This window comes from Squalius cephalus (genome assembly GCF_949319135.1).
Source record: "Squalius cephalus genome assembly, chromosome: 3".
Taxonomy (NCBI): Eukaryota; Metazoa; Chordata; class Actinopteri; order Cypriniformes; family Leuciscidae; genus Squalius; species Squalius cephalus.
The window spans coordinates 819,110-844,982 of record NC_137124.1 but is presented as its reverse complement, the minus strand read 5'-3'; the positions used below and the strand labels follow the sequence as shown (position 1 = coordinate 844,982).

The window sequence follows — 25,873 nt, the reverse complement described above, 5'->3', positions numbered from 1 at the left end:
AGACAATTGCTTTGTTATTACAAGTTTTCTGAAATGTTGTTTAAATATGCAAATTAAATAAGTAAATATGCACTAATTTGCATACATTTCCAGAAGATTAATATGAACACTGGATAAAGTCAAGTTCAATAATCTTGTTTGATTTTGTTGACATATTAGAGTTAAAGGTTTTTATAGAAGGGTTTTTTGATTTCTCTTTTCATCGCTCCATAAATCAGAAAACGCTGTCGACCGACAGAAAAAACACATTTTCTCAATGTTTTTAGGAATAAAATGTTATAAAAATCAGGTTTAATGATATATGAACAAACCCCTCAGTAAAAACCTTCAGGATATAGATGTGAATAAAACTGTAAGTTTTGGTGTGTGTTAGTGTTACAGAAGTGGAGAAAAATGTATTTATTGATGTGTAATGTAATTGAAATCTGCGGATGCAAATAGAGAAAGTGCAATAAATAAACACTGAAATATTGGATGTTTTCTTTCCTCTAGTCTGAAAGAAGACAAGTTATGGACGCAGTACATCGATGAGAAATCAAGAACCCTGTTTTTGTCTGTAGAGTGTCTCTCCGTTGTTTTCGTGACGAGTGTTGAATGTACATGTTGGCCATGATCTCGTGGTAAATATCGCTTGTTTTCCTCGCTGTAGATTTCATCCATAAGATCACGGTCCAGGCGTCTCCGGGCTTGGAGAAGAGACGGAACTCTCCAGATCTGGGCTCTCCGTCCATCGGCCCGCGCTTCCGAGCGATACAGCGTGAGTGTGTGCAGACATATATATATATCATCCCTCCATCTCTCCTTCTACATGACCTGTAAATGACCTCGGTTTAGTTTAACTAACCTATAAAAGACAAGATAACAAGATCTAATCATTACTTGTGTAATGCTGAGATTTTGGCCACATATAGCTACAGTAAACTTTAACCTTCTTATGACGGATGAAAGCATGCATGGCCAACCATGGCTGGTCAGAAACCTTGTAAGCCCATTTGAGATTGATTTTATAAAAAGTGTCTGACCACTTTATTTTATAGCAATAGCAACTTTATTTATAACACAAGTTGACCGATGTGCTTTACGATGTCACACAGAACAGAAGAAGAGAAAAGAGCATCACATGAAATTGTCACTGATTAAAAGCTATTGAAAACAGATGTTTTGAGTTGTCCTTTAAATGCCTGTGCAGTTAATCGCAGTATTGCCTAAATCTCAGTGTGAGATGTGAACGGTCATGAAGCTGTTCTCTGATCTTCTGCTCTTCAGTTTCATCGATGAGAGAGATCGAGTTCTGTTCAGACTTCATAAGATCAGTTTTCCATCAGCGTGAACATGCGTTTGTGTGGTTCTTCAGAATCAGTGTCACCACAAGGCGGCGCTGTTGTTTTCTCATATCTGAGTGTGTTGCATGTGTGTCCCAGTGAGTCCCAGTGAGAGTAAGTGGAGTTCGCTCTGGCCACTGGAGTCTCTTCCTCTCAAGCAAACCAACGGCGAGAGGAGATTCACTCCGCATCCGAGCCCGAAGAGCCCCAAGAGCCCGAAGGTCCTCCGACTCGAGAACAGGTGAGTGTTTTCTCAAAGCGTTTGTGTGCAAAACGGATGAAGTCAAATGGTCTGATGTGTCTGTGTGTGTGTGTCAGTCTGTCGATGAGAGCCAAACTCCTGGACATGGACAGTAATGAGAATGACGAATCTAAAGCTGATTTCGAGGAGTACAGACCCGTCACACCATCCAGCCACAACGGTAACACACACACACACACACACACACACACACACACACACACACACACACACACACCACAACATCTTAAAGTTAGTCATTGCTCACTGAGGGACTGTCATTGTCTGCTTGTGTGTACATATATATCGCTATATATATACAATGCCATTTAAAAGTTTTGGATCTGTAAGATTTTTTTATGTTTTGAAAGTCTCTTCTGCTCACCAAGCCTGCATTTATTTGTTTAAAAAAAAAAAATATTTAAATTGTAGTGTTGTCTATGTGAATATATAGTAAAGTGTAATTTATTCCTGTGATCAAAGCTGAATGTTCAGCATCATTACTCCAGTCTTCAGTGTCACATGATCCTTCAGAAATCACTCTAATATGAGGATCTGATGATCAAGAAACATTTATGATTATTATCAGTGATAATTTTTTTTCATGATTCTTTGATGAAGAGAAGTTTAAAAAAAACAGCATTTATTTTAAATAGAATTTTTGGAAACATTATAAATGTCTTTACTGTAACTTTTAATCAATTTAATTAATCATTGATGAATAAAAGTATCAATTTCTTTTATTTATTTCCCCAAAAAATGTAATAAATATTCTGACTGACCCCACACTTTTGAACGGTAGTGTTTAATGTTACAAAAGTTTTTTATTTCAGTTAAATGCTGTTCTTTTGAATCAAAGAATCCTGAAAATTATTTTTTTCAACACTGATAATAATCATAAATATTTCTTGATCATCAGATGCTCATATTAGAGTGATTTCTGAAGGATCATGTGACACTGAAGACTGGAGTAATGATGCTGAACATTCAGCTTTGATCACAGGAATAAATCACACTGTATATCTTTAGACTGATAGTGTATATATATATATCTCTCATATATGTGTGTGTGTGTGTGTGTCAGAGGGTTCAGAGAGTGAGGAAGGGGGTTCGTCCCCCTGTGGTTCCCCGAAGCCGGATCCCCGGGGTGTGGCGAAGAACACACACCGCTCTCTGCTCAGCAGCGCCGCCCTGCTGGCGTCCGTCGCTCTGGGTCGCTGCCTCGAGGCCCAGCACCCCCCCACCCCCCCGCCACGGGCCTCGTCCCGGACGCACCTGCCCGCGCCCGAGCCCGAGCCGGATCCGGAGCCCGTGGGGGATCTGATCACCTTCAGCACAGACTCTCTGCCCCGGGGGTTCCTGGACTCACTGAAGCCTCCCGAGACCAAGCCGCTGATGCTGACCCCGCCGCCGCCAAACCCCCGGGACCGGGACCGGGACCGCAGGACGCAGGACAGCACCGGAGACTGGGCGGCTCATGCTAACGGGGACGCCGAGGTCTCGTATCAGAGCGGCGAGCGCAGGAGGAGGGCGAGTCACGGACTGCACTCCTCACAGCTGGGTAACCCTCGCCCTCACCCTCCACCCTCACCCTCACCCTCCGCCCTAACCCTCGCCCTAACCCTCGCCCTCACCCCCGCCCTCACCCCTGCCCTCACCCTCCACCCTAACCCTAACCCTCGCCCTCACCCTAACCCTCGCCCTAACCCTCGCCCTCGCCCTAACCCTCGCCCTAACCCTCGCCCTCACCCTCGCCCTCCACCCTAACCCTCGCCCTCACCCTCCACCCTCAACCTCATCCTAACCCTCGCCCTCGCCCTCGCCCTAACCCTCACCCTCGCCCTCACCCTCCACCCTCAACCTCACCCTAACCCTCGCCCTCACCCTCCACCCTCACCCTCACCCTCCACCCTCCACCTTCGCCCTCGCCCTAGCCCTCGCCCTCACCCTAACCCTTGCCCTAACCCTAACCCTCAACCTCACCCTCCACCCTCACCCTCGCCCTAACCCTCACCCTCAACCTAACCCTCACCCCTTCAGAAACTCAGCTCTAGTTACATTCATTCATCGCCCTAACCCTCACCCTCAACCTCACCCTAACCCTCACCCTCCACCCTAACCCTCACCCTCACCCTCCACCCTCACCCTCGCCCTCAACCTAACCCTAACCCTCGCCCTCGCCCTAACCCTCACCCTCACCCTCAACCTAACCCTCACCCTCACCCCTTCAGAAACTCAGCTCTAGTTACATTCATTCATCGCCCTCGCCCTAACCCTCACCCTCCACCCTCACCCTCGCCCTCACCCTCCACCCTCGCCCTCACCCTCGCCCTCACCCTCACCCTCCACCCTCGCCCTCGCCCTCCACCCTCACCCTCCACCCTCACCCTCCACCCTCACCCTCCACCCTCACCCTCACCCTCGCCCTAACCCTCACCCTCAACCTAACCCTCACCCTCACCCTCACCCCTTCAGAAACTCAGCTCTAGTTACATTCATTCATCGCCCTCGCCCTAACCCTCACCCTAACCCTCACCCTCCACCCTCCACCCTCACCCTCGCCCTCACCCTCACCCTATCCCTCACCCCTTCAGAAACTCAGCTCTAGTTACATTCATTCATTTTTCAATTAGAATTGCAACTTAAATTTCAACTATTGGCCAATCGGCTGTCTAGAAATCCCATCAGCATTAGCCGTATAAAAAACATCAGAGGACTTGCATTATACAGAAATGTTTAATGCAAATATTAAACTACTGTACAAATCTCAGTTTATTTCAGTTATATTCACTGCTTTAGCTCGCAACGCCAGTCATGGCTCTGAATGATAAATGAATATATTTCTTTGGATAAAAGCATCTGTCAAATGCATAAATGTAGATGAATGTACCAAGAACTGACAGTAGACCACTGAACTAATAATGTGGTGTTATTGTAGCTGTTATGTGTGCACTAACTCAACAGTTCGGATCAGATATTTCTCCATTAAACAGGTTGTTACCAATCAAATGAAATCGGTATCAACAAAATCCACTTTTTCACTGCAGAAGTGGCACTTCTGAATCAGACTTTAGATATTTACACTGCAGTTGCATAAATAATGCTAGGATATTTATGTTTTAAAGAGGACTTATGATGCCGTTTCCATGTTCATCTCTCTTATGAGATAACATTATATCTCTAATGTTGCTGTTCTTCTCTATATCAGTGTCAAGTGTTCCTGAACTCCTGAAACGCCTCCATTGTATCTTGAGTTTCTTCCGGGAACGAACACGTCACAATATTCCTCATTATAATAATTAATGCGCAGAATAAAGGGGCAGGGCCTGGTTGAGTTAGTTAGTAGTGTGTTAAACTGGCGGTTATGGAAAGGGGCGGGACATTTCCCTAACACACTCGAAGCGCTCGACCAATCACAACACACTGCTCCAGCCGACCAATCAGAGCACAGTGTGCTTTTCAGAAGGAGGGGCTTCATAGAGACAGGAAGTAAACAGAGCGTTACTGACAGACTGGGAAGAGAGGAGCCGCAACAATGGAGAATATGGGGAGAATAATCAACATTCAAGCAGGAAAACCTGTTCTAGTAGAATAAGATGTCATTTTTTTAAGTAATATTTCGAATATTGAAATATGAACTACTGTTCAGAACCAGTAAATATTTAACATAAAACAGCCCAAACTGATGTTACTAGTGCAAGAATTAGAATACAGTAAAACTAAGTGTGCAGTTGATGCTGTGAACAAATTATGTTACATTTGCATTTGTGTGTTTATCAGAAGCTTTTATCCGAGCACTGCTGAACTGTCACTGATTCACCTCTCTCTTTATTAGTGTTGGATCTTCCGTTGTGTCAAGACACGTTTGAGGCGGAGGACAAGTCTCCGATGCCGTTCGCCCTGTACCCGGACCCCCGTTTGTGGAGCCCCAAAACCCGTCGTCTGGAGGTCAACATCGTGCCTCGCCCCCGCCCGTCCCCGAACCGGCCCCGCATCGACCCGTGGAGCTTCATATCGGCCGGCGCTGTGGACCGAGCCGGCGTTCGGAAACCCGCCAGCAGTCCCACCAGCCCTCACCTGGGGTTCCGGCCCTCGCCCAACAACCCCTTCACGAACTGTGACCCCTTCCCCTCGCCGGACTGTGACCCCTTCAATCTGAAGGTGGACCCTTCAATGAACTCGGACCACGGGTCAACCTTTGACCCCTTCTCCACCCCCTTCCCGACCTCGCGCTCGGCGCCCTGCTCGACCAACGGCAGCCCGAATCTGTCCCTGCGGGTCGCCCCGCTGAACTCGGCCGACTCCCCGCTCATAGACCTGGGCTGGGCTCGGCCGGTGGAGGAGCGGGTCCACCCTCGCCGGAGCCTCGGCCTCAGCCCGTTCCGGTCCCCGGCGCTGCCCAGAGACGACCGCTTCTGAACCCTGGCCCGTGAACAGGGCTGCACCATACGTCCAGTTTAAACTGACATCGCGATACTGCTCAAAAACTGTGGGAATATTCCCAATCCAAAATCAGCAACAAAATCACCAGTTATTTCCCAAAATATAGCTATTCAAGATCCGGGCCGGATCTGGTACATCTGGATTCAACACGGTCCAGATGTGGGCCGGATCTGGTACATGTGGATTCAACACGGTCCAGATGTGGGCCGGATCTGGTACATGTGGACTCAACACGGTCCAGATGTGGGCCGGATCTGGTACATGTGGACTCAACACGGTCCAGATGTGGGCCGGATCTGGTACATGTGGACTCAACACGGTCCAGATGTGGGCCGGATCTGGTACATGTGGACTCAACACGGTCCAGATGTGGGCCGGATCTGGTACATGTGGACTCAACACGGTCCAGATGTGGGCCGGATCTGGTACATGTGGACTCAACACGGTCCAGATGTGGGCCGGATCTGGTACATGTGGACTCAACACGGTCCTCCAGATGTGGGCCGGATCTGGTACATGTGGACTCAACACGGTCCAGATGTGGGCCGGATCTGGGCCGACATTATGTTGCTGTATTCAAATTAAAAGCTAGATGGTTTCATGTCTAAAAATTGAAAAACTTAAGATAAATATTAGTATTTTAATGTTACAATAATTTGTATTCAAATGCTCAATTTCTTATTTTACAGTACAACTGTTACAATATTATAATTTTGTTTAGTAATAAAATATATATAATAACAATAAAAATCACATATTATTATTTTATATTGAATTGGTCAAAAACAGTGGGAATATGCCTAACCCAAACTCACCAACAAAATCACCTGCGCATTCTAGAGTTATTTCCTAAATATAGCTATTCAAGCCCAGACAGCAACATGGTGCCGGCCCAGATCCGGTTCAGATCCGGTACATGTGTGGTACACATCCGGTCCACATCCAGCCCAGATCCGGTCCACATCCAGTCCACGTCCGGTCCACATCCGGCCCAGATCCGGTACACATCCGGCCCAGATCCGGTACACATCCGGTACACGTGTGGTACACATCCGGTCCAGATCCGGTACACGTGTGGTACACATCCGGCACACGTCCAGTCCACATCCGTTACACATCCGGTCCACATGCGGTCCACATCCGGTACACATCCGGTTCACATGGATTCAACTAGAGATGCACCAAAATTTTGGCCGATACCGATAATTCTTTATTTTTGAAAGCTGGTAACCGATATATTGGCTGATAAATCTAAATCCAAGTTTTTATACGAGTTTTGAGAGCTCGATTACTAAAACAAAATCCATGTCCAAAACACACAATTATAATGTTTTCATGATAATTGTCTGTAGTCTATATGACAGATATGTTGTACTTAACAGTATTTTCCTTTTTTGAAGTGATTTCAATCATATTTCATGTAATTCAAAGCCGTCATGTTGAACAGTGCGCATCTGAAGAGTCTCAGCTGAGGGAAATAACACATTATTGATCAGCTTTAATATATCAGCCACATGTTTTCATTGGGCCGATACCGATATAGCGTGCATCCCTAGACTCCTGTTTTTCTAAATATCACTCTATATATATATATATCACAGAGAGAGTAAATATCGCGATGTCAGTGTTTTCCAGGGTTGTGCAGCCCTAATCCATGCTAACTCTGGGAAATGAAAGCACAGGAGATTCCCATGTAATCTGGGAAAGGAAGAGTGTTGAGTGTCGGGAGTCTCAGAACCTCATGTTTTCCTCTCGGATGGGTTGATCCGCTTTAAGGCCCCGATATAATCAGGGCCACGCTCTTTATCGCTCTTTCTAAGGGGGAAAAAGAACGAAATACTTGAGCAATTCTGACCTCGACGAACTGAAGAGAATATATGGCAAAGAAGGCGGAGCCTCAAAGCCACACCCACCTATTACATCATCACCACTGACCAATTACAATTCAAAGGTGTTTCTCGGAAATTTCCCGAAACAAACTCCAGACTAACTTTGTTTTGTCCTGATTTTGTTTGAATCTCACGCTAATTAATGTTTCGGTTTGGCTTGAAGTACACCGGGTCTTCACGGTCTAACGTTCAGTGTCTGCAGTCAAACTCATGATGTCAGCCCAGGTGTATTCCATCACGGCGATAGTGTGCGGGAGAATCCATTACACATCCGACGCATGTGCCAAAGAAAGTGTCCGTGATTTCACACGAGCAGAGAAGAGAATGTGCGTTTAACCGCGTCGAGAAGAGCTCTGCGACCTCTGACCTCGCTGGTGGTGTTTGGGCAGGAGAAGTGGACTAGACTCTAGCTTTATTATTTAAAGTGGGAATGAAGCAGTCAGTCAAGTTTACATTATTTAGTGAACTGATTTCCACTTGACCTGGGAAACATCAGGTGGACTGTAGCCGGAGAGCGAACCCAAACATGCCTCAAATCAGCGCTCTCTCTCTCTCTCTCTCTCTGCTGTTCCTCTAGTGCTGATCCGCAGTGTCTCTCTGTCTCCCCCTGCTGGAGGTTCTCCGTCACTGCAGTCATTCCCTCGGGAGCTTCAGCTGTCTCTCGTCCTCTTCTGCTCTCTCTCTCTCTCTCTCTCTCTCTCTCTCTCTCTGTTGTTGTTTTTCGCCACAAAATAAAAGTGTAATTGTGAAGTTTTTCCCTCAGAGCCACGCTTTAAATTCACAATTTTGACGTTTCTCAGAATTCTGAGGTTTTATCTGCAATTGGGAACTTTTTATTTTTTGCACATTTTTTTGTTTCCACCATGAAATTATCAAATAAAAAAGGATTATTGCGACTTTTATCTGATAATTCTATAAATTTCTCACAATTGCAAGTTATCAACTCATAATTCTGAGTTACATCTCGAAATCTGAACTTTTTTTCTTTTTTTTCTTTTTTTTTGCCTTGGAATTTTTAAACTTTTTTCCTCTGAGTCGCAAGATAAAAACTCATAATTTTGAGATTGCGGTTTCCCAGCTTTATTATCAGAGGCATGAACGCTGTGCTTAATTCCGATCTCGCCCTACACTGAGAATAGGTCTCTCTCAGAATATATAATAATAATAATAATAGCGATTATCTTTTTATTTTTCTTCCAAGCTTCCACAGATGTGGGCTTCTCCTGCTCGAGTTCAGACACACCACAGCTCAGGTCGAGCAGATCGCAGTAGCACCTCAATGCAGTACACAAGATCCGAGGGGAGGAGTCGGATCTTATATAAGGGGTGGAGATTGGTAGGTTTAGGGGTGGAGATGGGTAGGTTTAGGGGTGGGTTTAGGGATCAGGGGGTGGAGATTGGTAGGTTTAGGTATGTAAGGTGGGAGGAGTTGGATTTTATCCGACTCCTCCCCCCGGATTTTATGCTCTGCATTGAGGACCATCTCGCAGATCGCGTGTGTGTGCGCGTGTGTGCGTGTGTGTGTGGGTGTGTGCGCGAGTGTGTGTGTGTGTGTGTGTGTGAAGATAAGCGGCTCGACAATCACGCTTCTGCTCTTCATGCGTTCGAGAGTCGTACTGTATGAAGCTGAATCAATAAAGTTTTGAAGCTATTAATATTTATTACTGAGGCCTTTAACACACTGGATTGAGACACAGTCCACCTTAGGATGCTTTATTATGGGCTATGTTAGGAGATGTTCTGCTTTTGTTCTTCACTGGAGTTAAGGGTGCTGCAAAGGGACAAATCTGGTTTACTGAAACAGAAGAGCGTCGTGTCTCAGCAGAAGGAGAGACGGATCTTCACTCTTCTTCCTCTGTCTTTCTTTTATCCTCGTTGTGTTTGAGAACAGACTCGAGACTCGGACTCTCAGATCCTCCACTACTGCCGTCTGAGGAAGTCTTCAGGCGATGACGATTTGTCTTTTATTCGAAGCTTAGTGCGATATATTGCATTCTTGTGAAGCCCTTATAACGTGTGTGTGTGTGTGTGTTTCAATGGGCTGGTCCTAATCACTCCATTTGTTTGTGTCTTAAAGAACGTCTGAATGTGTATGTTGCTCATTGTAAAGGGTTTTAACCTGTGGAACTTTTCAATTTAAATAAAAAAAGAGAAAAAGACTGAAAAAAAGGAGCAAGACCAAATAAAGTTAAACAAGACTCTAAAACTGCTTACGTTTGTCTGTTCAAATCTCTAATCTACTGCGGTTATTTCTTTTAAAATCACTGTAAATATTAATATGAAATACGCCCTGCTCGTTCTTAAAGGAAAATAGCATTTTTAAAGGAGTTTTAACATTATTTTATATGGTTGTACATTACAGATCTGATGTTTTACTGTAATATGAAAGATATAGGTTATATTTAAATTGTTAAAAAGTAAACATCTTTTGAAAATGTTAAGTATAATATCTTAATTAAAAAGAACTAGACGTTTCTATATTGTTGGATTATTTTGGCACATTATTTTATCACTGAGATAATATAATGGTTTATAATTAATGTTTTAAATCCGTTTTTTTTATACATATGTTCTGTTTTGATTTCAATTTTAATTAAAGTTTTAGTAATTTTGTTGTGTTATGTCAGTTTATTTGAGTTTTAACTTCAGTACATCAAGATAAAATCTTGCCTTGGCAACTAGCAGAAAGAACATGCGTGTCTTTTAGATTTGATTTGATTTCAGTTTATTTATTTTATTTTATTTGTATTTTATTTTTATTTTTTTTACTGATTTTAGTGTGTATTTGTGTGTAATAACCTGCATTATTATCCTCTAGGAGGCGCTGTGATCCTGAACGAGTCCTCGCATCACACACACATCAGCTCTCTCTCTCTGTGTGTGTGTGTGTGTGTGTGTGTGTGTGTGTGTGTGTGTGTGTGTGTGTGTGCTCAGTGTCACATGATCCTTCAGAAATCACTCTAATATGATGGTTTGATGCTCAAGAAGAAACATTTATGATTATTATCAGTGTTGAAAACAGTCGTGGTGGTTGAGATTTTCGTGGAAGCTCTATATATGTAAATATTAAATGAATGAAAAGTGACAGTAAAGACATTTATAATGTTAGTTTTTTTAATAATTGCTGTTCTTTTGAACTTTCTATACATCAATAATCCTGAAAATCAGTTACATTAAAAGTAAAATTTTAAAATAAGTAGAAATCATGACAAAGTTGAAATTATGGCATGTCGAAATTGACAAAGTAAAAATGATGACATAAATGGTTGTACTTTTGCCAAAGATGAAATTGACATAAAAAGTTGAAAATGTGACAAAGTCGGAATTATGACGACAATATAAAAATTGTGGTATAAAATGTCAAATTTATGACATAAAAAGTTAAAATTACGGCATTAGTTGAATTTGACAAAGTCGAAATTATGACAAAGTTGATACTGACAAAAAGTCAAAATTATGAAATGCTAAGTCATAATTATGAGATGAAATATAAAAAGAAGAGTAGGATGCAGAACAATGTCATAATTTTGACTGTTTTTGAGATTTACCAAAGCATGATTTGTTTCTCATGTGGATTCGGCAGGAGAGAGTCTGTGCTAACACTGTTTCCATGGAGACCGCAGGTACATCACCTGCCACACACACACACACACACACACACACACACACACTGCTGTGTTTACAGCAAACACACTCTACACGCTTCACTCCAGACTACTATGACAGCAGTGATGTAATGAAGTGAATATGGTTTATATCACACACACACACACACACTGAATCAGGTAAACAGAAATTGTCAGAATATACAAATGCTTTAATTATAATAAAAATCAAGGCCTGATCAAAAATGTTTTTATTAAACTCCTCCTTCTTCTCTGTGTTATTAATGTATTACTGTTCGACTGTATGAAGTACTCCACGACTTCACATGAAATCACTCTGGGAAATACACTTTGGATGTATCAGTTTGTTAAGGAGTGTATATTAATTTAAATACTTAAGCAAATGATGTGCGCTCTATACACTCTTAGTTATACCTCTTGTTTAAAAAAATAAAACATTTTGACATGTAGAAAACAGTTGTGAAAACCCCAGCAACTCACCAGCAAACCAGTGTGTCCTAACCAGTGCTTCGACAAACCAATGTATAAAGGAACAAACTTTAATGTATTTAAACCAGTATATAGCTGTGGAAACCATTGCATATTTGAGGAGCCCAGCTAGTGTTTACTTGAACAAACCAGTGTATAAAGGCTGAACACTTGATCAGGGCGATGGATCTAAACCAGTATGTGTCTGGTTATAACAGTGTTAGTATTATAAACCAGTGCGTTTGTCATTAAACCATACATTCAACCAATCCATATTCACACAATACACTTGTATTAGTTCCTGAACGGCAACACACACACACACACACACACACACTGTGTGAGAGGAGTGTGTCTTGAATCCCCTTACAAGCCGTTTTGTTTGATTTAATAGACATTTGTTCTAGAAAACAAGACTAATCCTGAGTAAGAAAGTCAGGGTTGAGCTGATGGAAACGCCTGTAGATGTGAACGCACTGGTTTTGTCATGGATCATCTCCTTCAGACACAGAGCGAACACTTCTCTGAGCACTATTACACTGAATCAGGTGTGTAGATGATTCATGCAAACACAGTTCAAGCGTTATTAAGAGAGAAGCGACAGAAACAGAGGATTGATAAACTCTGAGCCAGCGGTTCCTCTGATTCCTCAGTCCTCGTGTTCACACATTAAATGCTGATGATTAACAGTATTTGTGCAGATGTTCTGCAGTAATCTCACCAGTGGCGAGCTTCAACACGCCATCGCAAACCCTCAGAGACTGGCGATTCGTACTGTAAAATCAGTGATATGTACATATACGTGACAGATTCAGCCGCTGGCGAGTTATGTTTGCAGATTCTCTCTCCACACTGGAACATTAGGCCAATTATGTTTTTGGAATATAATATTATTTGTGTGCATCATAAATTCGAGCTGCTGAACTGAACATAGTCAAGCCAGAGGTGTGTGTGTGATTTCCAGGACTTGAAGAGTCACACATTGTTCTAGTAATGTTTTTCTTTGACAGTTTGTGATTGTGATCTCTGAAATAAATGATTTAAAACTCCAGTCATTCTTCATTAACGGGTCATAAACACAGTTGCTGCTCTGCCTCTTCATCTTCTCTTTTATTTCTCTGTCTGTTTCCAGAGATCACTGGAGAACTGTTTAAACCCCCAACACACACACACACACACACACACACACACACACACACACACACACACACACACACCATCATGAAGGCTGAAGCCTGTTTCCATGGAAACAGAGAGGAGAGCCTGTGTGTGTGTGTGTGTGTGTGTGTGTGTGTGTGTGTGTGTGTGTGTGTGTGTGTGTGTGTGTGTGTGTGTGTGTGTGTGTGTGTGTGTTTGTGTTCTAAAACACATCTGCACTTTCCAACACTTTCAATCTTTCACATCTTCAGTCCTGATGTCTTTTGTCCTTAGAAGAACCTTGTGCTTTTTTTTTGCCGTCAGATCTTCATCTGTCTGTCATGGATAAATTCATAATCAGAGTTTCCTAGTTGAACATTCCTAATCAGAAATTACTAATTGGAAAGTCGGAAATTCTGAGATAATTTTGATGCTTTGTCTTTTCATTAAAGTAGTGCATATTTACATACATGAATAACCATTTGAAGCATATTGTATGTTTTATACACAGTACACAGCAAGTATCATAAATATGAGTTTCCTAGTCATAATTTCTTAGTCGGAAATTCCTAGTTGGAAATTCCTAGTTGGAAATTCCTAGTCGGAAAATTCCTAGTTGGAGTTTCCTAGTTGGATATTGGACATGAACACCCTCTCAAGTTGAATTTCCTACTGGGAAACTGAGATAATTTTGATACCCGAGTTTCCGAGTTGGGCGCGTAATAAACTTTAAATATGACAAAGAGGAGATTGATTGCTGCTGTGACTGGCGTACTTTATTAGTTTTTACACAACAGCTGTATTGCCTTGTCTTTTTGTTAAATTAGTGCATATTTACATATATGGGTAACCATTTGAAGCATATTGTATGTTTTATACACAGTATTGGAATTATCATAAATACGAGTTTCCTAGCTGGAAATTTATAGTGAGAGTTTCCTTGTTGAAAATCATAATTGGAAATTCCAAGTCGGAGTTTCCTAGTCAGAATTTATTAGTCGGAAATTTCTAGTTGGAAATTCCTAGTTGGAAATTCCTAGTCAGAGTTTCCTAGTTAGAATTTCTTAGTCGGAAATTCCTAGTCGGAGTTTCCTAATTGGAAATTGCAAATGTATGCCTTCTCAAGTTGTATTTAATTCTGGGAAACTCTGAGATAATTTTGATACCCGAGTTTCTGAGTTTGGCGTGCAATAAACTTTAAATATGACAAAGAGGAGAACGATTGCTGCTGTGACTGGCGTACTTTATTAGTTTTTACACAACAGCTGCAGCGCCTTGTCATTAAAGTAGTATTTATATATATAAATTACCATTGAAAATTCCAACTTTGAGTTTCTTAGTCGGAAATTCCCAGTCAGAATTTCCAAGTTGGAGTTTCCTAGTCAGAAATTTGACATGAACGCCCTGTCAAGTCGTATTTTCTACTGGAGGGGAGAATGATTGCTGCTGTAACTGGTGTACTTTATTAGTTTTTACACAACAGCTGTATTGCCTTGTCTTTTCGTTAAAGTAGTGCATATTTACATATATGGGTAACCATTTGAAGCATATTGTATGTTTTATACACAGTATTGGAATTATCATAAATACGAGTTTCCTAACTGGAAATTCATAGTCAGGGTTTCCTTGTTGAAAATCATAATTGGAAATTCCAAGTCGGAGTTTCCTAGTCAGAATTTATTAGTCGGAAATTTCTAGTTGGAAATTCCTAGTCAGAGTTTCCTAGTTGGAAATTCTTAGTCGGAAATTCCTAGTTGAAAATTCCTAGTTGGAAATTCCTAGTTGGAGTTTCCTAGTTGGATATTGGACATGAACACCCTCTCAAGTTGAATTTCCTATTGGGAAACTCTGAGATAATTTTGATACCCGAGTTTCTGAGTTTGGCGTGCAATAAACGTTAAATATGACAAAGAGGAGAACGATTGCTGCTGTGACTGGCGTACTTTATTAGTTTTTACACAACAGCTGCAGTGCCTTGTCATTAAAGTAGTATTTATATATATAAATTACCATTGAAAATTCCAACTTTGAGTTTCTTAGTCGGAAATTCCCAGTCAGAATTTCAAAGTTGGAGTTTCCTAGTCAGAAATTTGACATGAACGCCCTCTCAAGTCATATTTTCTACTGGAGGGGAGAATGATTGCTGCTGTAACTGGAGTACTTTATTAGTTTTTACACAACAGCTGTATTGCCTTGTCTTTTCGTTAAAGTAGTGCATATTTACATATATGGGTAACCATTTGAAGCATATTGTATGTTTTATACACAGTATTGCAATTATCATAAATACGAGTTTCCTAGCTGGAAATTAATAGTGAGAGTTTCCTTGTTGAAAATCATAATTGGAAATTCCTAGTCGAAGTTTCCCAGTCGGAAAATCCTACTGGGAATTTCCTAGTCACAAATTCCAGTCTGAGTTTCCTAGTTGGAAATTGCAAATGTATGACTTCTCAAGTTGTATTTAATTCTGGGAAATTCAGAGATCATTTTTTATACCCGAGTTTCTGAGTTTGGCGTGCAATAAACTTTAAATATGACAAAGAGGAGAACGATTGCTGCTGTGACTGGCGTATTTTATTAGTTTTTACACATCAGCTGCAGCGCCTTGTCTTTTTGTTAAAGTTGTGCATATTTACATATATGGGTAACCATTTGAAGCATATTGTATGTTTTATACACAGTATTGGAATTATCATAAATACGAGTTTCCTAGCTGGAAATTTATAGTCAGGGTTTTCTTGTTGAAAATCATAATTGAAAATTCCAAGTCGGAGTTTCCTAGTCAGAATTTATTAGTCGTAGATTTCTAGTTGGAAATTCCTAATCAGAAATTCCTTGTTGGAAATTCTTAGTCAGAAATTCCTAGTTGGAAATTCCTAGTTGAAAATTCCTAGTTGGAAATTCCTAGTTGGAGTTTCCTAGTTGGATATTGGACATGAACACCCTCTCAAGTCGAATTTCCTATTGGGAAACTCTGAGATAATTTTGATACCCGAGTTTCCGAGTTGGGCGCGTAATAAACTTTAAATATGACAAAGAGGAGATTGATTGCTGCTGTGACTGGCGTACTTTATTAGTTTTTACACATCAGCTGCAGCGCCTTGTCTTTTCGTTAAAGTAGTGCATATTTACATATATGGGTAACCATTTGAAGCATATTGTATGTTTTATACACAGTATTGGAATTATCATAAATACGAGTTTCCTAGCTGGAAATTTATAGTCAGGGTTTTCTTGTTGAAAATCATCATTGGAAATTCCAAGTCGGAGTTTCCTAGTCAGAATTTATTAGTCGGAAATTTCTAGTTGGAAATTCCTAGTTGGAAATTCCTAGTCACAAATTCCCAGTCTGAGTTTCCTAGTTGGAAATTGCAAATGTATGCCTTCTCAAGTTGTATTTAATTCTGGGAAATTCAGAGATAATTTTGATACCCGAGTTTCTGAGTTTGGCGTGCAATAAACTTTAAATATGACAAAGAGGAGAACGATTGCTGCTGTAACTGGCGTATTTTATTAGATTTTACACAACAGCTGCAGCGCCTTGTCATTAAAGTAGTATTTATATATATAAATTACCATTGAAAATTCCAACTTTGAGTTTCTTAGTCGGAAATTCCCAGTCAGAATTTCCAAGTTGGAGTTTCCTAGTCAGAAATTTGACATGAACGCCCTGTCAAGTCGTATTTTCTACTGGAGGGGAGAACGATTGCTGCTGTAACTGGTGTACTTTATTAGTTTTTCCACAACAGCTGTATTGCCTTGTCTTCTTGTTAAAGTAGTGCATATTTACATATATGAATAATCATTTGAAGCATACGCAAATGTAATGCAAGCAAACGTACACACAAGATGTCTTCCAGATGTGATTCGCAAATTATCTTGAAATTGTAACCGCATTATGAGAATCAAAGACTTACCGGCACTCGTGTACAGCTTCATCGTGATGTGAAGGAAGGTTGTAAATGGAGTTATAAATACACTCTACTTTACCCTCTCAAAGGGTTCGTGTTGAGCTGAAGTGAGGAAGAATGTTCTGGAAGAAATGTGTGAATGTTAAATAAGCACACGACACAGGGTGTAAGAAGTATATAACCAATTGTATTCCCTTCTGTTAATATACACGTATGCAGATTCATCTCACTGGAACACTCTACAATAACATTTAGAAAGAACAAGGGAGCTGAGGAGAAATGCAACTGACAAACCTGAACAGGATCGGAAATAATGGAAACATTCATACAGACACACAAACACTCAGAGATGGAAGAGTGAAATCAAATGATGATGGTGTCTGGTCCTCGTTGAGAGAATATGGAGTATGAACAGCCCTCCACACGCTGGGTAAAGCGAGCGACATGATTCAAACAGAGGAGAGAGTCGGAGGATCAAAGTCTCCCGGATACAAGGAGATACTATCCCGCCAGGTAAAGGAAATGTTTTCTTGTAAACCAAATCGTATTTTCTGTTTAATATTCAAAGGAGCATCTGCTTTCTGGAATCTGATTCACTGATCTGTGCATTTCATTGCACATTCTTTTTTTTTTTTCTTTTTTTCTTAGGGATGATAATTGGGAAAAACACATCTCTTTTAGCACTGGGATGAGATTCAAATATTTAGACATTTCACAAACTGTTTTAAACATTTTCTTGTAGAGTTTAGTTCTTTTAATAGAGTTGAGAAAATTAGAATACTAGAGTTCAAGATGTACATCTTCCAAGAAACAGGCCATATCGTCTTTCTTTCAAGAGAGTTTGTTCCGTTTTCTTAAATGCGCAGAGTTCATACCTACTTTCCTCCTGAGAGAACGTGCTCAAAGCTGCAGGAGAGTTCACGTTCCCTACTCGGGATGTACGTTAACTGGAACAACATTGTGACAAAATAAAAAAGAAAGCACGCACACACATAGAAAACAAAACAAAAAAGCATCCTATCATCCAAGTCTCTGCTGTTTTCCACTGATATGGTTTGTTGACGTGACGTGGGTCAGAGGGTCTTGATCAGTCGTGTTCACGAGTCCTCTTCAAACATCTGTGTACATGGATATGTCCCTTTGCTGTTGGGGGTTGTGTTTCGGGTTCTTGAATGAGGTACTAGGCAGAAACCAAGAGCCCTGTGGAACCCTCAAACACACATGACGAATATCTGCTGAAAAGTGGGGTGACCGCGGGCCTCCGAGAGTTCTGGCGGCTGAAGGGATCGTCCACAGATGTTTCGCTAGTTGTAACAGTTTGATATATATGTATATATATTCATATATTAATTTGTTTGACTCCACAGAAACAGTATTTGTCTGTTTTCATTTTCAATACCACATGCTGGAAACACAACAGAATTACGTTGCATCTGCTCCTGAGCACCAAGGACAAGGAGGAAAAAGAGAGAACAAGCCAAGAAAGGGTGTGGGGAAAGAGAGAAAGAGAGGGATGAAGGGAGTGGAGGATGGAAACGTGAAGCACTTGGAAAGAGAGGGAGACGGATTTGACACAGAGCTGGTTTGGCAGTATTACGGAGGAGTGTGACTGCTAAACGTTTTCGGCACCATCTGTTCCTGAAATGTCACCTATGCAAGCCGTTCCAATTGAACCGCTCTCATTCCCAAACAATTCTCGACCGCATCCAATGCTCTGATGGAGCAACAATGGATTGCCCAAGCAGCCTGGCATTCACGTGTGTTTTGACATCAGGCTAGGAGATGATCTGAACATTGAGGACTCGAGAAATATTTACAAAGAACAAACTAGAGCGTCAAATTAAGTGTGCGGAAAAATCCACTTTTCATCAATACAAAAGGTTTGCAGAGTTTCTTTTCATAACAGGGATTAGCTATCAAAAAATGTAAATGAGGGAAGGAATGATTCCAAACCCTATAGGACACCTTCGTACTCTTTCGTACCTTCGGGAAATTAGGCCAACAGCTAGACGAGACAGGAAATGAAAGAAGACTGATGTCAGAGCACTATAAGTGACCGGTTAACTGCCGAAAAATCTCCCTTTTCTCTCTCCTTCTCCCACCTCAGTCCCTTTGGAGGCCGAGCTCAGACGTAATACTCCTTGTCTTTGTTTTTCTTGCTCTTAGTGCCCGTCTTGGCTGCGCCGGGCTGCTTCTCCTTCACTAGGGTGCCGTTGCTTTGCGTGGCGGAGTTGCTAATGTAGTTGCGGCTCTGGTCCACCTGGTAGGAGCCTTCGTCACGGTTTCGGTACTTGTACATGGCGTAGAGGAGGATGAGGATGCAGAGAGCGGCCGCGGCTACGATTCCCACAACCATTCCCGTCGTGCTACTGGACTCGCGGATCACCTCCACTGCTCCCGGCGGCCCTCGGTCTGGTGACGAGGGGTCTGTAGTGGGCACATGGGGGAAATTGGGGGGATACGTTATACCTGGGTTATGTCGATGCCGCCCGCCGTGTTCAGGGTCGCTCGATGGCTGAGCGGGCGGCAGGAGCACTTGGTCACGAGTGTTCATTTTACCCGCCGGGATGTTGGGGCCAGTGTTGACGCCAGGTTTGAGCCGGGAAACTGGTGGGGCCGTAGGGGTGAAGGGGAGCGGCGGCCGATGGGAGTTGGGCAAACGGGCGAAGGGGCGATCCCCCCGGGGGGGAGGCGGGAGTACCGTCCGATCAGTGACAAGGGGCGAGTTTTTATAGTAATCCTCGTCGTCGGACTCCGTCATCTCGCCCGAGCCGTAGGCCGAGACCTCCATGGGCTCTTCGCAGTCCTCCTGGTCTAGTGGACAAGGGGGTCGCCCGGGCAGGGCGAGAGACTCTTTGGTGGTCTCGAGCAAGGTGAGGAAGGGGCGATAGGTCGGGGGCGGGGGAATAACAGGGTAATGTGTTGCAATTGATGGGGGGTCAAGGGAATCCACTGTTATAATTGGCAACACTAGTTCACCTCCTAGGATGAAAGAGAGAAGGAAGACGGCATTAGTTGGAACCCGAGCAAGACAAATGAACAAGAGAGAGAGAAGAACCATCATTAGAACAGGACTAAGACTTAATGAGGTTAGTTCTAAAGTTAGTTTGGTTAGCATCTATTTAAAATCAGACTATAAACAGCTAGGCTAATGCTAAAGAATTACTGTCGTGTACTTGATTACAGGGTTAGAATAATACAGAAAATAATTTAAAACTTAAGCATAATGTGCTACCCAGAGCATAAACTAGAATGTACATTCAAATAAATCCTACAAAAACAGTTCTACATCTACTGTACAGTACATACAGACTTGGCTGTGCTAGTGCTAGTGCTAGTGCTAGTGCTAATGCTTATGCTAACGCTATCTATGCTAACCTCCACTCACTGACTGCATGTTTAACAAGATAGCAAACCACGTAGTACAGGTCACTTACATTAACAAATTGGCCGCATGATTTTTGCATGAAAAAAAAAATTACAAAAAGAAAGCTGTGTAAGATTGTTCTCGGATAGTGATAAACAAATTTCACCCCATGTTTCAAAGTAGGTAAAGTGTTTTGAATTCATCATTCACTGAACGTTTTTCCCGGAGCTCAAAAAGCTCATAATCCCCGCTCCCCGTTGGCATGGTGATATCTCGCTAATGATGAGGATCTATATGCAAAACTTCCCACTCTCACCCCGGGATACCGAAGGTGATATTTTCAAATTACTGTCCCACAAGATCTTCCCCTCCCCAAAACACAGACCAAATCTTTCAACATAATTATCCATAAGCCTGTCCTTTGGAAATCTCGTAGCATGAATAACAAAGGCCTGTTTTTCTCAGAGTGTCAAGCAATGCCAATAGTTAAATTATACAAGTTTTTGTTTGACATTACGCTAATCAGATTTAGACACCTTTTAATGGAGCAGAAATCTATGAAAATGGGGTGCAGAAGAGCTTTTTCTGTTTAAACACATAATGCATATCATTGTTATTCATATGATGAGGCAAATTAGTGTGACAAACATTGCAGCTTGAGGGGGAAGGACTGTTGGTCTGTGATCTGAAACCTCCTCAAACCATGGCATCAACATGGCACCCACCCCGTAACCAACCTTCAAAAAGAGCTTCATGTTTGCATATTGAAGAACAGACTCATTAAACCCAAAGAAAACTGTGAAACCACTGGGAGAAAAGGTGATATTAACATTCATAACACAGAGTTAAAATCTTGGGTTAGAAGCTGAAAAGGAAACAGTGTGTTAATGATATCTTTCACAGAGTTCGTCCCACCCAACAGCCCCAATGTGAGATGTGTGTCTGCGGGCTGAGAGTCTGGGGAACGGTTCACCGCGTCGATCTGGATTAAATTAATGCCTGTTCACGGAAGCATCTTTTATATCTATTGCCGGAAAAAAAGCCGCTCGAGGCGACCAGCCGTTTAGAGGAATGATCTGTCAAGAGCTTCGAATGGAGTCTGATAATTCAGTCACTGACAAAACTAGTTTGCTGATTTTAGGTGCCACCGGGCACAATCATATCTCCAGCTTTTATTAACTTTGTTGGAATATGCAACTTCCCAAAGCAATCCATTCCCAGAGAGGGAAGGATCCGTGGAGAGGAACCTTGAATCCGGATGATTATCTTCTATGGAAGTGAGCGAAGAGATCTGAAACGGGTTCTCAATGACGAACTTTCTCAAACTCTCAATCCACACGACACACACATCGCTGCACTATCAGCCTGTCAGTCGCTGCTCGTGTGTGTGTGTTCGTGATGATCTCGGGAAAGATTCCCCCAGTGACACAGTCTGTGATTGGTCAAACGTTGCCTTCTGTGACAGCTTCAACAAGACCAACATCGTTTTATACACAACCATCTTCACCGCCGTGCAGGCTCAGAGCCGCATCAGTTACTAGAGTAATCACTGCTTTATACATGTTTCACACCTTTGCTTTTATTTCTGAAACTGCAACAAATGACACATACGACTGTCTGCTGCAAATCCCTCTCAAGAGATGACGAACTGCAAGAGATGCATTATGGTCTAACTGGCCGAACATTAATAGTGAGAAATAAATCTGGACTGATACACAGAATTAAATCAGTCATTTCCAACCGTACTGAACACCAGCAGCAGCTCCAGCAGCGTGAAGACATCATTAAACACACACACTTCTGTGCTCATACTGCAGTTTGAAGACAGCGGAAATGGAAACACTACACGACAAAAATACGTTAAAACCGCCTTCCGAAAGCTCTTTCTTATATAGAAGCTTGTTTTCACTATAAAGAACGAAAATATGAAAAATTTATAAATACATTTTTCTCGGAATTCTGAATTTACATCTCGCAATCCATTATGGTTTTTAGAAACAATAAAAATAAATAAAAAAATCTCACAATTCTGACATTTTTTCTTCAAATTTTGAGTTTATATCTCACAATCCTGACTTTTTTCTCAGAATTGCTAGAATAACTAAAAATACATTAAAACCGTCTTCCGAAAGCTCTTTCTTATAGAAGCTCGCTTTCGCTATACAGAACGAAAATATGAAAAAGGTAATTGCGACTTTTTTTCTCACAATTGCGAGTTTATAAATACATTGCAATTCTGACTTTTTTCTCGGAATTCTGAATTTACATCTCGCAATCCATTATGTTTTTCAAGACAATAAAAAAAAACCTATCTCACAATTCTGACTTTTTTTCCACACTTTTGTACTTATACTGCAGTTTTAAGACAGAAAATGGAAATACTGCAAAACAAGCAGCGAACACGGCAACAAGACAAAAATACGTTAAAACTGTCTTTCGAAAGCTCTTTCTAATAGAACCTTGTTTTCGCCACGGAACGAGCGCGGAAAAGGTAATTGTGACTTTTTATCTCACAATTCTGACTTTTTTCTCAGAATAGCTAGAAGAACTAAAAATACATTAAAACCGTCTTCCGAAAGCTCTTTCTTATAGAAGCTCGCTTTCGCTATACAGAACGAAAATATGAAAAAGGTAATTGCGACTTTTTTTCTCACAATTGCGAGTTTATAAATAAATTGCGAGTTTATAAATAAATTGCAATTCTGACTTTTTTCTCGGAATTCTGAATTTACATCTCGCAATCCATTATGTTTTTCAAGACAATAAAAAAAAAACTATCTCACAATTCTGACCTTTTTTCCACACTTTTGTACTTATACTGCAGTTTTAAGACAGAAAATGGAAATACTGTAAAACACGGCAACAAAATACGTTAAAACTGTCTTTCGAAAGCTCTTTCTAATAGAACCTTGTTTTCGTCACGGAACGAAAATATAAGAAAAGGTAATTGTGACTTTTTATCTCACAATTCTGACATTTTTCCACAAAATTTTGAGTTTATCCCACTCTGACTTTCCTCTCAGAATTGCTAGAAAAAGTGTTTCAGTTTTATTTTTTGGTTCCACGACGGAAAACTTCCGCTCTCTCTCCTTCAGTGAGTCTAAATGTTCCTGGAGTCCTGGGGCCAGTTGCACCAACAGGGCGTACGCCTGGTCTTAAGGTAAGTAGGTCTTAACTCAGCATTCTAAGTCCGACCTAAAAGTTACGACCGTTGCACCATCCAGGCTTAAGTCCTCTTCTCGCTAAGACCGGGCGTAAATCTTACGCCTAGTCAGTAGCAGGCGTAAATGCAAAATCTAGGCATATAATAGCGTTAATAGCCGTTATCCGATAGATAATGTTTCTATAGTAACCACTTCGTAACCACATAAGTAAATACAGTAGTAAAGACATGGCGCGCCTTATACACAGACTTTACAATGAGCGGGCTTTTAGACGGGAGAGAGTTATTCGGGACAGAAGCAATCCATTGGACCTTTACAATGATGAGGAGCTGATAGAGAGGTTTCGATTCTGTCGGAGGGATATATATGAACTTGTTGAAGAGCTGTCACCCGACTTACAGTATGTATCGGACCACAACGCAGCATTGACACCAGCATTACAGCTATTAATAGCGCTACGTTTTTATGCAAATGGTGCGTTTCAAAACACTGTTGGAGATATAATGTCCACAAATCCACCGCATGTCGGGCCATCCGCAGAGTGTCACTGGTACTGAGCCGTCGCCTTCCGCGATCTGCTCACCGCCCTTAGTTTACAGCGTAACCTAGCAACGCGCGCTGCTGGTCAACAACACATGAACGCGCAACGCTAAGACCAGGCGTAGTTAAGCCTAGGCTTAAGTTTGGTTGGTGCAACAGACGTTAGGTCAACTCTAAAGACTGGTCTTAACTAAGACCTACTTAGCAGTTAGGACCAGGCTTAGTAAAGCCCTGTTGGTGCAACTGGCTCCTGGAGTTCGAGCAGAACCCTGAGAGACGAACGGATGATCTACTGGATCAGCACAACGAAAAGAGTCTAAAACAGTGAGAATTCATCAGAGCAGGGAAACTTCCAGAAAACCGTTTTACAGCTAATGAACTGGGAGCAAACCTGACGGGGGTTAGCCACGAGCGCTCGGGACACTGGGAAGCCAGAGACTGGAGCTGTCTCTCTCTTAGCTAATTTAATTTTGAAGCGTAGCGCTGGAGTGACGGCGGGGTACGAGCGCTTAATAATTCACCACAGAAGACACTGGAGCTCAGAGACTGAGATTAACCTCTATAAATGTACTCGCTCCACATCAAACACACATTTAATACGCAGCACGTTGAAATATTCATGTTTGTTTTGTTAGACTTGCTTCTGCAACTGATAAATTAAGAGCATCTTGATTATATACGAAGAGATAATTTAATGTTTCAATAAAGCTGATGGAACCGACTTTATGTTTTATATTTATAGCTATAAATCAACCTGCGGTTTTCTGAGTCATTCTGGAAGGATCTCTTTAAAGATGATTTATTCATCATTACACACTGACTGCATCATGACTTCATGATTCCTCTGTCCTGTACGAGTGTCTACAACTCCATCTATTCAGGAGGTGTACGTTTCAGAAGGTGTTGTGTGTTTGTGTGAAACGGTTGTGTGTTTGTGTGTAACGTTTGTGTGTTTGTGAGTAACGTTTGTGTGTTTGTGTGTAACGTTTGTGTGTTTGTGAGTAACGTTTGTGTGTTTGTGTGAAACAGTTGTGTGTTTGTGTGTAACGTTTGTGTGTTTGTGAGTAACGTTTGTGTGTTTGTGTGTAAAGTTTGTGTGTTTGTGAGTAACGTTTGTGTGTTTGTGAGTAACGTTTGTGTGTTTGTGAGTAACGTTTGTGTGTTTGTGTGTAACAGTTGTGTGTTTGTGAGTAACAGTTGTGTGTTAGTGAGTAATGGTTGTGTGTTTGTGTGTAACGTTTGTGTGTTTGTGAGTAACGTTTGTGTGTTTGTGAGTAACGGTTGTGTGTTTGTGTGTAACGGTTGTGTGTTTGTGAGTAACGGTTGTGTGTTAGTGAGTAACGGTTGTGTGTTTGTGTGTAACGTTTGTGTGTTTGTGAGTAACGGTTGTGTGTTTGTGTGAAATGGTTGTGTGTTTGTGAGTAACAGTTGTGTGTTTGTGAATAATGGTTGTGTGTGTGTGTGTGTGTGTGTGTGTGTGTGTGTGTGTTACGTTTGTGTGTTTGTGAGTAACAGTTGTGTGTTAGTGAGTAACAGTTGTGTGTTTGTGTGTAACGTTTGTGTGTTTGTGTGTAACAGTTGTGTGTTTGTGTGAAACGGTTGTGTGTTTGTGAGTAACGTTTGTGTGTTTGTGAGTAACGTTTGTGTGTTTGTGTGTAACAGTTGTGTGTTTGTGAGTAACAGTTGTGTGTTAGTGAGTAATGGTTGTGTGTTTGTGTGTAACGTTTGTGTGTTTGTGAGTAACGTTTGTGTGTTTGTGAGTAAC

The 25,873-nt window shown here is 41.7% G+C and overlaps 3 protein-coding genes across 21 annotated transcripts in view; 2 read left to right on the top strand and 1 right to left on the bottom strand.

Annotated features, from left to right (window-relative positions):
• The window catches only part of LOC307156283 (mitogen-activated protein kinase kinase kinase 11), a 47,629-nt gene extending 41,113 nt beyond the window's left edge, over positions 1 to 6,516 (top strand). The window contains 6 exon segments of the mRNA XM_079867577.1: positions 493 to 596; positions 650 to 757; positions 1,422 to 1,563; positions 1,641 to 1,744; positions 2,648 to 3,124; positions 5,399 to 6,516. Coding sequence (XP_079723703.1) covers positions 493 to 596; positions 650 to 757; positions 1,422 to 1,563; positions 1,641 to 1,744; positions 2,648 to 3,124; positions 5,399 to 5,982 — 1,519 coding nt within the window. The 3' untranslated portion in view covers positions 5,983 to 6,516.
• Positions 1 to 25,873, top strand: part of drap1 (DR1-associated protein 1 (negative cofactor 2 alpha)) — a 141,461-nt gene that overhangs the window by 56,923 nt on the left and 58,665 nt on the right. The window lies entirely within an intron of this gene.
• nrxn2b (neurexin 2b) overlaps positions 17,211 to 25,873 on the bottom strand; it is a 516,672-nt gene continuing 508,009 nt past the window's right edge. For 12 of the 19 annotated variants that reach the window (XM_079865860.1, XM_079865877.1, XM_079865873.1 and 9 more), the window contains one exon: positions 17,211 to 20,019. In XM_079865860.1, coding sequence (XP_079721986.1) covers positions 19,163 to 20,019 — 857 coding nt within the window. In that variant the 3' untranslated portion in view covers positions 17,211 to 19,162. The remainder of the gene's footprint in view (positions 20,020 to 25,873) is intronic. The other 7 variants (XM_079865864.1, XM_079865869.1, XM_079865866.1 and 4 more) reach the window with 1 other exon arrangement.